Here is a 13605-nt window from a genome sequence, read left to right as displayed (position 1 = left end):
ACCTCTTCTCAAAATCCTAACTCCGCCCTTGTAGAGGACTGACATACGATCATAGTTCTGAGTTTAGTAGAACAGTCAGACATATCGTATACATTAGGAACGTGTTCATCTTCCAGTGTCCCGGTCCAGGTCTTCAAAGTGAAGCCCTAAAAGCCGTCAATCTCCAGACGTAATTTGCCCGGCGTTCGTGGAGCTGTCGACCTTCGTGGAGCTGCCGGCGTTCGTGGGGCTGCCGACCTTCGTGGAGCTGCCGGCGTTCGTGGGGCTGCCGGCGTTTGTGGAGCTGCCGGCGTTCGTGGGGCTGCCGGCGTTCGTGGGGCTGCCGGCGTTCGTGGAGCTGCCGACCGAGAGCCTGTATCAGACCCATGGTGAATGCTGTGGTGACATCGGTTGGAATACCATCCATGGTGACAACTGTGACATCGGCATGAGCTTCTTCCCCAATATGAATGATGGTGATGGCATCCACAATGTGAATGATGGTGATGGCATCTCGAATGCCATCCAGGCCATCCCCAGTGTGAATGATGGTGATGGTGACTGTGGCCTGATCGTCGCATCGGAATTAAACGAAAGTGAATTCGTTCACTACGTTCGCTGTGAACAGACTTAGTAGACTTGGTATCAGCTTCCTTTTCCTCTTCCTCTTCCGTTTCCGATTCCGATTCCGTTTCCGTTTCCTCTTCCTCGACTGGAGCTGGAGCTGGAACAGGGGGAGGTAACGGAACTTCTTTGGGAGGTTCCCGCTTTGATCGACAGCACATGCACAATATAATTACCATGAAAATCAAAAATACAATACTGCCTAACAAACTCCATAAAATCATCATGTTGTCTTTAAAATAGTCTATGATATTAGCAAGTGCGACTTGTTTATGGGGTAATGCCGGAACGGTCAGTATGGGTTCATGAATTTTCACGTAAGAAAGTTTCGTTACGCCGTTCAATGTACTATTCACCACGTAGTAAATGCTGTAGTTGGTCTCTCTCTCCAAAGCATGATTGAAAGCGCCTCCATAAATGCGTTCATCGCCGATTACAAAGAGAGTTTCTCCAGTCACGTCACTTGGAAATAGCCGTGCTGACACATATCCAGGGAGACTTCTCCATTTCGTTCTGGAATCATTCGTCACTTTTTCCACTAGGATCAAGTAGGCTGTCAAAGGACCTGATGTCGGGAAAATGGGTTGGATGGTGATGGAAATTGTCGAATAGGAGGACTCGACATAAATCGGTGATCGGGGCACTGGCGGTGGTTCATGAACGGTCCAAGCATCTACTACTGCACCAAGACCGTATCCTTTTCCATTCCTTGCGGTCACAGAGAAGATGTACCTGGTGTCTGGTTCCAGAAAACATTGCGTATACTTTTCCCCGGCTTTACTCACCTCACCAGAGTTTCCAGACGTTGAGTGTCCCCTGAGCACTATCTGGAAACAAGAAAGTAAAACAGCTTAGAGACAGACATACACCGCTTGATATTAGTATGACCTTTTTCCTCCTGCTACTTTTCAAGACTGTGACACATGGCCCGTGGAGTGTATTTGAAAATGGGGGTGGGGTGGGGCGAATGTCTGTGGATCAGAATACATGTATGCGCTTCCCCGAGAAACGTTTGAATTTTAGGTGTTAAAATACATTTCAAGCCTTCTGAACAGTGTAACAGGGAAAAGTGGATGGTGTGCCATGACTTGCTATAGGCGTTCTTTTTAACACTGCTAACTCCCTCAAAACAGGAGGTGTTCTTTTTAAAAGTTGCAACTGATAAAGTAATGTAATGGAAAATAAAGCGAAATTATTTAATATTTAATTTTTGTTTGTTTGTTTGTTGTTGGGCTTTTCGTTTTGGTTTTTTAAAGAAAATAATTATATACAGATTTACATTATAACTTTATTACTAATGTTAGTGAAAGTGTTACTTTTTAAAACAATGTTCTAATTTACTTCCTGCTGTACTATATGTGACATGTAGGCGTAACTTTCTTCAGCCATACAACAATCGCCAAAATGTAGGTCAGACACGCCTATGATCTAACTATAGGATACACCACGGATAAAATCAAAGGGACCGACACCAAAGCGTGGTACAAAATTACATAACAAACTGTCTTTAAAAAGGGTGTATCTACCACATACGACCAGTCGTTTTCACATAATAGACAGCAAGCAACTTGGAGGAAAGTCGTATGTCAGTTACATCTATTTTCGTGCAAATTGGTATCTGTGATTCACTTACGACCTTTTAAATCCTTCTGTATAAGGGATGCTATATAAATACAGACCTGCATGAAATACACTTTTCCGTATTCAGCTCAACTTCCGGAACTATGCCGTATTCAACGCTACTATTTATAGCGCATGGTTACTGGGAATGCTCTTAGCGATATGTAAACAAAGTTGGTGCTTGGTTTGAATTGCCTATTAAAGCAGTTAACTGTTATGCATGTTTAAAATGCTATTTTGTGGAACATTTGTTGTGTATTTTATAAAAATCAAGTTATTTCATTTTGTTTACTTATTTATCTATTTATCGTTGTTAACAAATGACGTATATTTGTGCACGTGTATGTACGGCTTTGACGTCTGCTTTAATACATAATCAATAACGCTCTCAAAATGGTTGACGACCAGAATATTTGGGATTTATTTGATAATTGAAATTGAATTATCACCAGTGAAAATAGTAGGTCATGCGTTACTACAAAATCTATAAAAGACTTAAAATCATATATTGCCAGCGGAAAAAAAAAGGAATCCATGACAAAACGATTTAACCAGTGGCTTTTAAGTTCTGGGGAAATTAGGAATTTAATAGACATTCCAGCAGAACACCTAGATTTATACATTGGTGCGTGGTTACTGCAACTTAAAAAACACAACCGACTATGATCCAGGTATGCTAACATCGTATCACCATGCACTTGATCGACATTTACAATCTCGGCGAAAAGAATTAAAAAGAATTAAAACAACAAGGTATGGGAAACCGCACCAAGAAAGCAGAAAATATTTTGTGGGAAAAGGGGTAGTTCGGAAAACATTCACCAGAGGCATTACTTAACACGCTGTGGTATTACAATACAAAACGTTTTGGATTAAGGGGTCTGGTTAAAATAGAAAAATTAAATGTGGGGATATTGAACTGAAAACAGACGAAAACGGTGACGAATATTTACAATTTATTGAGCGCGATACCAAAACTAGAGACGGGAACATTACCCACCAAAGAGCTTTTAATCCAAAATCCTTTCCAAATGTTAGTTGTCCTGATCGCTGTCACATAGAAATTTATAAAAGTTACAGTGATCGACCCCCCCTCCCCCCCACCCCCCGGAACAACACACATGGGCAGCCCTTTTAACTTAGCTATCAACCACAACAGACTATCCGAAAGCTCAGTACGGTTCAAACGACAGCCTCTTGGGGTTAATTCTTTAGGTAGTATCATGAAAAACATGGCAAAAAATGCTGGTCTAGTGGGTAAAAACCAACAAATCACAGTGCCAGGAAAACTTCATGCACACAGCTGGTGCACGCGGGTGTTAATCCAACAACTATTTGTCAACACTCGGGCCACAAAAATGTCAACAGCATTAACAATTATGCAGTGGCATCTGTTTCCATGCAAAAAGAAATGTGTGACATCCTCACAGGAAATAATACATCCCGGCACTTAATATCGTCAATACCCCTAACTGCGTTATATTCCCAACTGCTTTCACTTTGTATTCTCGTGCACAGCACGCGCATTTTGTCTCTGACGTCTTGCCGTCTGCTCGGAGTAGCTTACAACGTTTGTCTTCAGTGTTGGAAAGCTTCGACAAAAACAATGCGGTTCAAACAAATAAGTAAATTAACAGAAAAATATACAAACCCCTAAAGCCACAATTTTCAGTAAATACTTTTTGTTTATCCCTTAAAATTGCCGATATTGAATCCAAAAATATTTGCAGAAACCGTAAAACTTAGGAGGATGTTGAAATGATATCCGGTGTATGTCAGTGACCTCACCCATGTACGACAAATAAGGCCAAACCATTTAATTCATGTGTTTATCACACACACACACCCTCCCCTTGTTATATTTTTTTTTCACAAAAAAAGGCAGAATATGTTGCTTTGGTTAAAAATTCCAATGAAGTATTTTATGTATACACACACACAAATCAATATAAGCAAGTAGTTTACTATTGTTTTTGTACCATTACAGTAATATGATACATTTTAAGCTCATATTTATCAACTTTAAATAATGGATACTGCCCTTTTATCAATCAAAAATAATTGCAAATCAGCCTATTAATATAATTTTGATGTTTGCATTGTCAATACCTGTAACTATTTCAGATTTAACCCAAAAAAACCGAGCCTGTTCTCCTACATCGCTAGCAAATACTTTCAAAGCTGTAAAAGATGGAATGTCTATCAGAGGATCATCCAGACAGTACTCTGTACCACTACAAACCCTGAGACATCGTATTATTGGAAGGGTTGATCCAGAATGTGTGATAACAGGTAGACGACCAGTGTTTAGTATAGAAGATGAAGCCAGAATAGTTGACCATTTAAAAACTGTTTCTCAGTATAGTTATGGCTACACTAGAAATGAAGTTGCCACGCTTACTACATATTGTAGTAAGCAGCTAGGAAAGATTACCACTCCACTAACAAGAAACTGGATAAATGGATTCTTACAACGATGGCCTGAGTTGAAACAGTATCGTCCTGGGAATCTGGAGTATTTTGAAGAACTGACAGATGTCATGGTACAATATGATCTACAAGACAAGCCTCACTTGATTTTCAACATTGACAAAAAAAGGGGTGACACCAAATCACACACCACCTTCGGTAATTGGAGTGAAAGGTAAAGCACCACCAGCTGTGACCACAGAAAAGTCACAGACTACCACAATCATTGGTTGCGGGAGTGCTGCGGGGATTGCTACTCCACCATTTTTTTGTGTTTACTGGAAAAAGATTGCATGATGATTTATTACAGGGTTGTACTCCTGGCGCAGATGGGACTTTATCTGAAAACGGATAGAGTAACACAGAGATCTTTCGCCATTACCTAGACAATGATTTTCTAAAATTTGCTCCAGACCATTCCACTCACCCACTGTTATTGGTGATAGATGGCCACACTACGCATGTTTCACTTGGACTCATCGACTGGGTCAAATCAAACAACATTATTTTATTCATTTTACCAGCATATACCAGTCATATTCTTCAGCCGTTGGATGTATCCTGCTATGGACCATCCAAAAGATGTACAACACTGAATGCCACAAACAAATGAGGACAACATCAAGCACCATCACCAGGTACAATGTATGTGAAATAGCTTGCCAAGTGTATGGGAAAGCGTCTCTAAACAGAACTTAAATATCTGGATTCAGAAAAAGTGGAATATTTCCACTCGATCATACTGCAGTTGACCGATCATTGCTGATACAGTCTGCAGAAATATTTAGTTGCCAATGCAGTGAACATGATGCCAACAATGACGGATCGTTTTTCCAAAAAGAACTTGATTCACTAATGTTTGTAAAATCAGTACAACGAAAAACAAGGAAGTCAGTGAGTGCTGTGGTATCAGGAAAGTCAATCACAGAATACAGAAAATGGTGCAAGAGTACGAATTGTCAAAAAAGCCAGCACAACAGAAAAGAAAAACATCGGGTGCAGATGAAGTCAGTTTGAAATAAAATAAAAAATCAGCAAAGACACGCTCATCATCCCCCACAACCTGGACCGTCAACTATCACCAGCAGTCGTAATTGCACAGGCAGCAACAGTGACAGTGATTATGAAATACAAGACGAAGAAAAATGTTGTGTTTGCAATAAATTTACACCTGATGCTGTAAGAAACTGCGTCTCTCTCATCTTTACGAAGTGGGCCCAGTGTGATAAGTGACATGCTGCACCCAGGTACGAGTCATTAGAAGAGAAGAAGCTTTTCTGTGCCCTCACTGCACGGAAGAGTAGACATGTGGCAACCAATGATACAGACTGTACATATGTTACTGTTAAATTTCTTTGAAGTTGGAGTTCTAGTTATTTTTAAACTTTATATGTGCACACTGACTAATATAGACTAAATGGACTAACTTCTGTTGGCAAGTACTAATTCTCTTTTTTTAAATTCCAATTTAAGGTATGCAATAAATACAAAACAACATATATGTGGTTTTCTGATTTCTGTATTCCACTGGTATATTTCCTGCCGGAAATTATTATGACACACATGGGTCATATTGGTAATATTTCCCTGAATATCTTGCACTATGTCGATAATAAGTAAATATGAGAGAGAGAGAGAGAGAGAGAGAGAGAGAGAGAGAGAGAGAGAGAGAGAGAGAGAGAGAGAGAGAGAGAGAGAGAGAGAGAGAGAGAGAGAGAGAGAGAGAGAGAGAGAGAGAGAGAGAGAGAGAGAGAGAGATTATTACACGAGCTTGTGTGTCCTACTGATTTTACGGTCCAAAATGACGTCATTTCCATTCAAAAAGATAGCGCCACATATTTTTACGCCATTTGAATATCTAGTAATGGCGGACTGAAATTAAAGTTGCGTGTAGTGTAAAAAAACACGTTGTATTAAGCTTGAGATTATAAGATAAAGAGAACTGAAAAGGTTCTGAGGGTATTTTGGAATACCCTGATATATGTATTTTATGGAATGGGGTTTCCTAGTTGCCAAATCTATTCCATTTTTTTTACAAATCTTGATGTTTTTAATAACGGTGTTAAAATCTGCGACATGGAGGAATTTGGGGTAGGGAGAATTAAAATGTCTGTAGTTCAGTCAATATACAAGATATAATAACAAATGACCTCTCTCTCTCTCTCTCTCTCTCTCTCTCTCTCTCTCTCTCTCTCTCTCTCTCTCTCTCTCTCTCTCTCTCTCTCTCTCTCTCTCTCTCTCTCTCTCTCTCTCTCTCTCTCTCTCTCTCTCTCTCTCTCTCTCTCTCTCTCTCTCTATATATATATATATATATATATATATATATATATATATATATATATATAGGATACTACCCGAGTGTCTTGTGATATCATAATTTATCAGAACGATTTGATAAAAGTATGAAATCCGAGGCTTCGTATGTTTCGGTATCGTCAATATCATATAATATATAATGGCATGATTTTCATGATATGATAGTTTGTCGGAAGTTCCAAACATTTAAGGGTAGGGGAAACATAATGCCACATAACTCTGAATGTTAGGATTATATATTACCACTCAAATTGAAGGTCATAACATGAAGTAATCATTGATCTGGATTTGTATATGGTTGGTTGATTAGTGAATTAGATCACCAAAGGTTAAAAGGTCACAGTGTTTTGCCGACGCTTAAAATTGGTTCATTTTCTTTGGTCAGACCTCTTATTTTTATAAAATTTGATTTATCACGTTTGTTAAACAGTTTTTGTATACTTCGAGGCAAGTAGAAGAAGAAAACAACATGTTTAGTCAAATGGCTCCAACTTAAAATATATAATGGATTTTTGTGTTATGGCGGTTTGTCGGAAGTTCCGATATTTTAAGTTAGTAGAACGATAATGTCATATAACTCTGAACGTTTTAATGGTATGATTATATATTGCCACTCAAATTGAGGTTAGTAACATGAAGTAATCATTGATACGCATTTGTACATGGTTGGTTGATTAATGAGGTTAGAAGAGGTCAAACGGTCACCATTTGATTTTACCAATGCCTACAATCTGAGCCATTTCCTTTGATGAAAATTCTTATTTCTATAAAATCTGGTTATGAAGTCTTTTAAACAGTTGCTGTATACTTCTAGGCAAACGGAAAAGGAAAACAACAGGTTTAGTTAACTGGTTGCGACATAAAATATATAATGGCACGAGTTTTGTGATATGGAGGTTTGTCAAAATTTCCGATATTTAAGGGTAGGGGAAACATAATGTCATATAAATCTAAAAGGTTTAATGGTAGGATTATATATTACTACACAAATTGAAGGTAGTAGCATGAAGTAATGATTGATGTGCATTGCTATATGTACATGATTGGTTGATCAATTATATCAGCAGAGGTCAAAAGATCATATAAGTTAGTAAAACTTTAAAAGGTAATGAAAGAACATCTTGGTTCAAATAGGTTCTATATTATAAGGTTTCTGTAAGATAGAGTTTCTTTTTCATAAACTTCTATGCTAGAGATGAGAAAGCTAGGGAAAGAATCCATTGCATTTTCCATGTTGATGGTAAAACATCCAATTCCAGGTGCATCCCAGTCACCAAAGAAATCACTTTTACATTCTGAAGTGGACAAATTAACACGTGCAAGTAGTGTATATTTGTTCTGCAATAAAGGGTCAAGGAACAAATGCAATATTGATATTTTGGGGCATCACTTGTCCTGTTGAAAAGCAGTAAAGATTTTCAAATCATCAAAACGATTCCTGGTCTCTTTTTATTCAGGCTAACAGCTTCCAACATCTGAGCTGATCGTTATGATTCCTGCCCTCTTTCATCTCCTTATGTGAATCATTATCCTGCAACAGACTGTATACTTGGATGGGTGCTGTCCATTTTCAGAAGGTTCAACAGCTATCGTGTCATGTACCTGAAGGGCCTTAGCCTACACCAAAGCTGAGGCAATAAAGGATGTGCCCAAAGTAAGCAAGCCCAATATAAGTACACCCAATGATAACCCACAAACAATTCACCACAAAAGCAATGGAATGCTGACCTGTATATATCCAACTCTTTAACAGCTAAAAAGACCTTGGTGTGCTCAAAACAGACAAAAAGCCGACTGTTTCCAAATTAGCTAGAATCTAAAACTCTGCACTTGACATACGTGACTCTAGCAACAGCAAAGAACACTAGACACATCTTTTCAATAGTGTGTGTGCAGAAGTTAACATCATTGGTCCTGTCTGCTCTGCTGAAAACCAAGCAGAGTTCTATCGTATCAATGTAGATCATCCAAAAGTCTGCTGTGCTCCCATGGGTAGCCCATCATGACTTCTTGCAGTAACCAGCGTCGGACCGCGCATCAAACGAGCGCTTTACCACTTGGCTACGTCCAGTCCAAATGTGCATATAATGCTTCCTTGCTATAAATAGAACAAGTTATCAGGTTTCCTTGGAAGATCATAAACGTACGAGACAGAGGGACAGGTCGAGCAAAAATTCACATAACCCATTTCGTTTTTCGTAACCAGTTATGACTAAATGTAATTTAATGTGCTACGCCAAACAAAAGAGAGTAATTTAATGCGTTACACAGTATGTTACACAGACCTAGTCTCGTGCGTGCTATGGGCAATCGAGACGATTGTTTTTGTAATTTATCAAAGGTCTGATGTATTGGAATTACTTACAGAATACATGTAATAAAAAGAACAGTGAAGAATACAAGGGGCTTAGGGGTTTTAGCATTTAATTTACTCTTTTTTCATTAAACACACACACACACATACACAATGACACACACACACATTGGTCACATACACACACGCACACGCACATAGACAGAGACACAGAGAGAGATACAGAGAGAGAGAGAGAGAGAGAGAGAGAGAGAGAGAGAGAGAGAGAGAGAGAGAGAGAGAGAGAGAGAGAGAGAGAGAGAAAGAACAGTGACGAATACAAGGGGATTTCGAGTTTTAGTATTTAATTTACTCTCTTTTTTCATTGAAAACACACACACACGGTGACACACACACACACACACACACACACACACACACACACACAGTGACTCGGTCACACACGCACACACAGATCTCACTGAAATTTGGATCTGCAAGCACGCATAGATGCTACCCAACCTCTTCTCAAAATCCTAACTCCGCCCTTGTAGAGGACTGACATACGATCATAGTTCTGAGTTTAGTAGAACAGTCAGACATATCGTATACATTAGGAACGTGTTCATGTTCCAGTGTCCCGGTCGAGGCCGTCAAAGTGAAGCCCTAAAAGCCGTCAATCTCCAGACGTAATTTGCCCGGCGTTCGTGGAGCTGCCGACGTTCGTGGAGCTGCCGGCGTTCGTGGGGCTGCCGGCGTTCGTGGAGCTGCCGGCATTCGTGGAGCTGCTGGCGTTCGTGGGGCTGCCGGCGTTCGTGGAGCTGCCGACCGAGAGCTTGCATCAGACCCATGGTAAATGCTGTGGTGACATCGGTTGGAATACCATCCATGGTGACAACTGTGACATCGGCATGAGCTTCTTCCCCAATATGAATGATGGTGATGGCATCCACAATGTGAATGATGGTGATGGCATCTCGAATGCCATCCAGGCCATCCCCAGTGTGAATGATGGTGATGGTGACTGTGGCCTGATCGTCGCATCGGAATTAAACGAAAGTGAATTCGTTCACTACGTTCGCTGTGAACAGACTTAGTAGACTTGGTATCAGCTTCCTTTTCCTCTTCCTCTTCCGTTTCCGATTCCGATAGCAAATGCTGTAGTTGGTCTCTCTCTCCAAAGCATGATTGAAAGCGCCTCCATAAATGCGTTCATTGCCGATTACAAAGAGAGTTTCTCCAGTCACATCACTTGGAAATAGCCGTGCTGACACATATCCAGGGAGACTTCCCCGTTTCGTTTGGGAATCGTTCGTCACTTTTTCCACTAGGATCAAGTAGGCTGTCAAAGGACCTGATGTCGGAGAAATGGGTTGGATGGTGATGGAAATTGTCGAATAAGAGGACTCGACATAAACCGGTGACCGGGGCACTGGCGGTGGTTCATGAACGGTCCAAGCATCTACTACTGCACCAAGACCGTATCCTTTTCCATTCCTTGCGGTCACAGAGAAGATGTACCTGGTGTCTGGTTCCAGAAAACATTGCGTATACTTTTCCCCGGCTTTACTCACCTCACCAGAGTTTCCAGATGTTGAGTGTCCCCTGAGCACTATCTGAAAACAAGAACGTAAAACAGCTTAAAGACAGACATACACCGCTTGATTTGAGTATGACCTTTTTCCTTCTGCTACTTTTCAAGACTGTGACACAGTGCCCGTGGAGTGTATTTGAAAATGGGGGCAGGGTGGGGCGAATGTCTGTGGATCAAGTTACATGTATTTGTGGGCCCGAGTAGGCTTCCCCGATAAAAGTTTGAATGTTAGGTGTTAAAATACATTTCAAGCCTTCAGAACAGTGTAACAGGGAAAGGTGCGTGGTGTGCCATGATCTCTTGCTATAGGCGTCCTTTTTAACACTGCTAACTCCCTCAAAACAGGAGGTGTCTTTCTTAAATGTTGTAACTGATAATGTAATGTCATGGAAAATGAAGCGAAACTATTTAATATTTAATTTTAGTTTGTTTGGGTTGCACTTTTGTTTTCTTTCTTTTTTGTTTTTTTCTTCTTCTTTTTCTTCTTTTTGTTTTTTTGTTGTTTTTTTGTTGAAGAAAATAATTATGTACGAATTTACTTCCTGTTGAATTATATGTGACCTGTAGGCGTAACTTTCTTCAGCGATACAGTAATCGCTAAAATTTAGGTCAGACACACCCGTGGTCTAACTATGGGATAACCACGGGTAAAATCAAAGGGACCGAAACCAAAGCGTGGTACATTAAACTGTATTTAGAAAAGGGTGTATCTACCACATACGACCAGTCGTGTTTACATAATCGACAGCAAGCAAATTGGAAGAAAGTCGTATGAGTCAGTTAGGTCTATTTTCGTGCAAATTGGTATCTGTGATTCACTTATGACCATTTAAATCCTGTATAAGCGATGCTATTAGGGTCACATCTACGATATTTTGTGACAATATGTAATTAGGGATGGCGATTCCGAATATGCAAAAAAGGACATTTTAGGTCGTATGCATATATATATAGAGAGAGAAAGATTATTATACAAGTTTGTGTGTCGTACTGATTTTACCAAACGAGTGTCAAAAGGCATATCAAAATCACGTCATTTTGGAAAATGACGTCGTTTCGTCATCTCTGTTTAGTTCCGTTTGAAACGTTTTAACATGGTCCTAGCTTGTTATTCATAAAAATAAAATTTTGGATAATGTGGATAATAAAGAAATTATTACACTCGCGTGTGAATAGTACTGATTTTACGAAACTCTTGTTACGATTCACGTATTACCCTCGCTCTCGCTCGAATAATACAATAATTCTGACACTCGTTTCGTAAAATCAGTACGACACACAAGCTCGTATAATAATCTCTCTATATATATTTATCCAGCAATCACTGTATACATTGGCAAGATATGATGACTAGAATATCTGTTAATCCCACAATCAGTGTATACATTGTCAAGATATGATGACTAGATAAATCTCTATATTTTCGGTCACTGACCAAAAATAAAGGTCACGTGACATAAACCAGACTCGACTCGAGTACTTCAGAATAGAATTTCAATAAACATACTCTTTAAATCATTTGTTGAAGTACAATAAATACAAATAACTTTTAGTTTTGCAACAACAATACAAAACTTGTATATTTATTTATTTATTTATTTATTAAAGTTTAGAAACGGTTTTTTAATGTGACAGAATGTAGCTAGGTCTTACAAATAATGACATCATGTATCTTGTTTGACGTCATACGACAAAAGACTTGCTAGGTTGACAATACTCAATTTGTGTACAAAAAACTGGAATAAGTAATGATTTTCCGAATATTCCTGTAGGATTGCTGGATAAAAGAAATAAATAGTTACTGTCTTAAGATATCGACTTTATCCTGCTCAGGTCGAATGGCGAACGCATTCGTCATTCCAACCTTCGCAGGATAAAGCCGATATGTTAAGACAGTAACCAGTTATTCCCTATATATTTCCGGTCACATTGACCAAAAATATAAGTCACGTGACAATCCCGACTCGACTCGAGTATTTCAAAGTAGTTTTCAATAAACATATTCTTTAAATCATTTGTTGAAGTACTGTAAATACAAATAATTTTTAGTTGTATGATAATAATACAAAACGTGTATATTTATTTATGAATTAGAGTTTGTGTGTGTGTGTGTGTGTGTGTGTGTGTGTGTGTGTGTGTGTGTGTGTGTGTGTGTGTGTGTGTGTGTGTATGTATGTCATCTAATATCTTACATTTTCAGTGCAATCAAAGTATGTGATACTTTTCAGATCACATAGCTTCAGAATTTGATAAATTTGCAAAATAGATGTAAATTAATCGAGGTTATGGCACTAGGTTTATTGACATTTAAGCAAATGTACTAGGGTGACACTCCATAATTAACGTATGCATTCATAGTCATGAAATAAAAACATTTCAATAGCAATTTTACACCGAAAGCTGTCCAGCGTGCAGAAAACAGAAACCGTTGTACTAGTTTATTTTGATGTAAGGACATCCAAAATAACATCATTCGAATTTGACGTCATTTCCATTCAAAAAGATACCGCGCCATATATTTTTACGTCATTTGAATATCTAGTAATGGCGGACTGAAATTAAAGTTGCGTGTAGTTTACAAAAACACGTTGTATTAAGCTTCAGATTATATGATAAAGAGATTATTATCCTCGTGTGTTTCGGTATTGTCAGTATCATATATTATATAATGTATGATATTGACGATACGGAAGAACGCTCTGGTAACCCA

The 13605-nt window shown here is 39.0% G+C and overlaps 1 protein-coding gene across 3 annotated transcripts in view; it reads right to left on the bottom strand.

Annotated features, from left to right (window-relative positions):
* Positions 1 to 6: 6 nt before the first annotated feature.
* Positions 7 to 13605, bottom strand: part of LOC121383366 (protein sidekick-1-like) — a 44429-nt gene continuing 30830 nt past the window's right edge. For 2 of the 3 annotated variants that reach the window (XM_041513354.1, XM_041513352.1), the window contains exons 8-9: positions 10876 to 10917; positions 7 to 1430 (exon numbers count right to left, since the gene is read on the bottom strand). In XM_041513354.1, coding sequence (XP_041369288.1) covers positions 147 to 1430; positions 10876 to 10917 — 1326 coding nt within the window. In that variant the 3' untranslated portion in view covers positions 7 to 146. The remainder of the gene's footprint in view (positions 1431 to 10875; positions 10918 to 13605) is intronic. The other variant, XM_041513353.1, reaches the window with a different exon arrangement.

This window comes from Gigantopelta aegis, chromosome 10 (genome assembly GCF_016097555.1).
Source record: "Gigantopelta aegis isolate Gae_Host chromosome 10, Gae_host_genome, whole genome shotgun sequence".
Classification (NCBI taxonomy): domain Eukaryota; kingdom Metazoa; phylum Mollusca; class Gastropoda; order Neomphalida; family Peltospiridae; genus Gigantopelta; species Gigantopelta aegis.
Note: the sequence above shows the minus strand (reverse complement) of the source record. Positions and strands in the feature narration are given on the sequence as shown.